Genomic DNA, 479 nt, shown 5'->3' with positions numbered 1-479 from the left:
TTTAATCTGTGAGGCATTACAAGTTTATTCTTCTCCATTCATTGGAATAAATCAATGTGTTGACATCATCAAAGTATGTTGTTATACTCAATGCAATCCAAGTTTCTTTTGTGCGATAACAACAATAAACTTAACACGCTATAATATATTATACATCAGTGTGCTGGTCAGGATGCACACACACACATTACACATTACGCATTGCAATTGTAAATGGCATGTTGCCAAATCTGTGGCTTACTGATTTTGGTGTCATAAAAACAGACTTAAATATAATTTGACGCATTATCAATTCAAGCTGTTTAAAGCTTACGTCATTATCGTCATCATTATCATTACACGTAATAATATCATTGTAATAATAGTAATCGATATAATTTTTATCACTTAGAGTGGAGCCACCTCCCCGAAGGCGTCCTAGCATGTGTACTGTTGACTGGTTACTTATTCCATAGTCAGTTAGAAGCTTCTCCTTGCAG

General features: G+C 34.4%; 1 protein-coding gene across 1 annotated transcript in view; it reads right to left on the bottom strand.

The window, feature by feature from the left end:
• The window catches only part of LOC144980212 (uncharacterized), a 3,057-nt gene continuing 2,578 nt past the window's right edge, over positions 1-479 (bottom strand). Inside the window, exon 3 of the mRNA XM_078927790.1 lies at positions 1-479. This exon is cut by the window's right edge and continues 165 nt beyond it. Coding sequence (XP_078783916.1) covers positions 188-479 — 292 coding nt within the window. The 3' untranslated portion in view covers positions 1-187.

The sequence above is a fragment of the Berghia stephanieae genome, chromosome 9 (genome assembly GCF_034508935.2).
Source record: "Berghia stephanieae isolate SIO BIC M18660-M18661 chromosome 9, UCSD_Bste_1.3, whole genome shotgun sequence".
In the NCBI taxonomy this organism is placed as follows: domain Eukaryota; kingdom Metazoa; phylum Mollusca; class Gastropoda; order Nudibranchia; family Aeolidiidae; genus Berghia; species Berghia stephanieae.
This window is presented reverse-complemented; position numbering and strand designations above follow the sequence as displayed.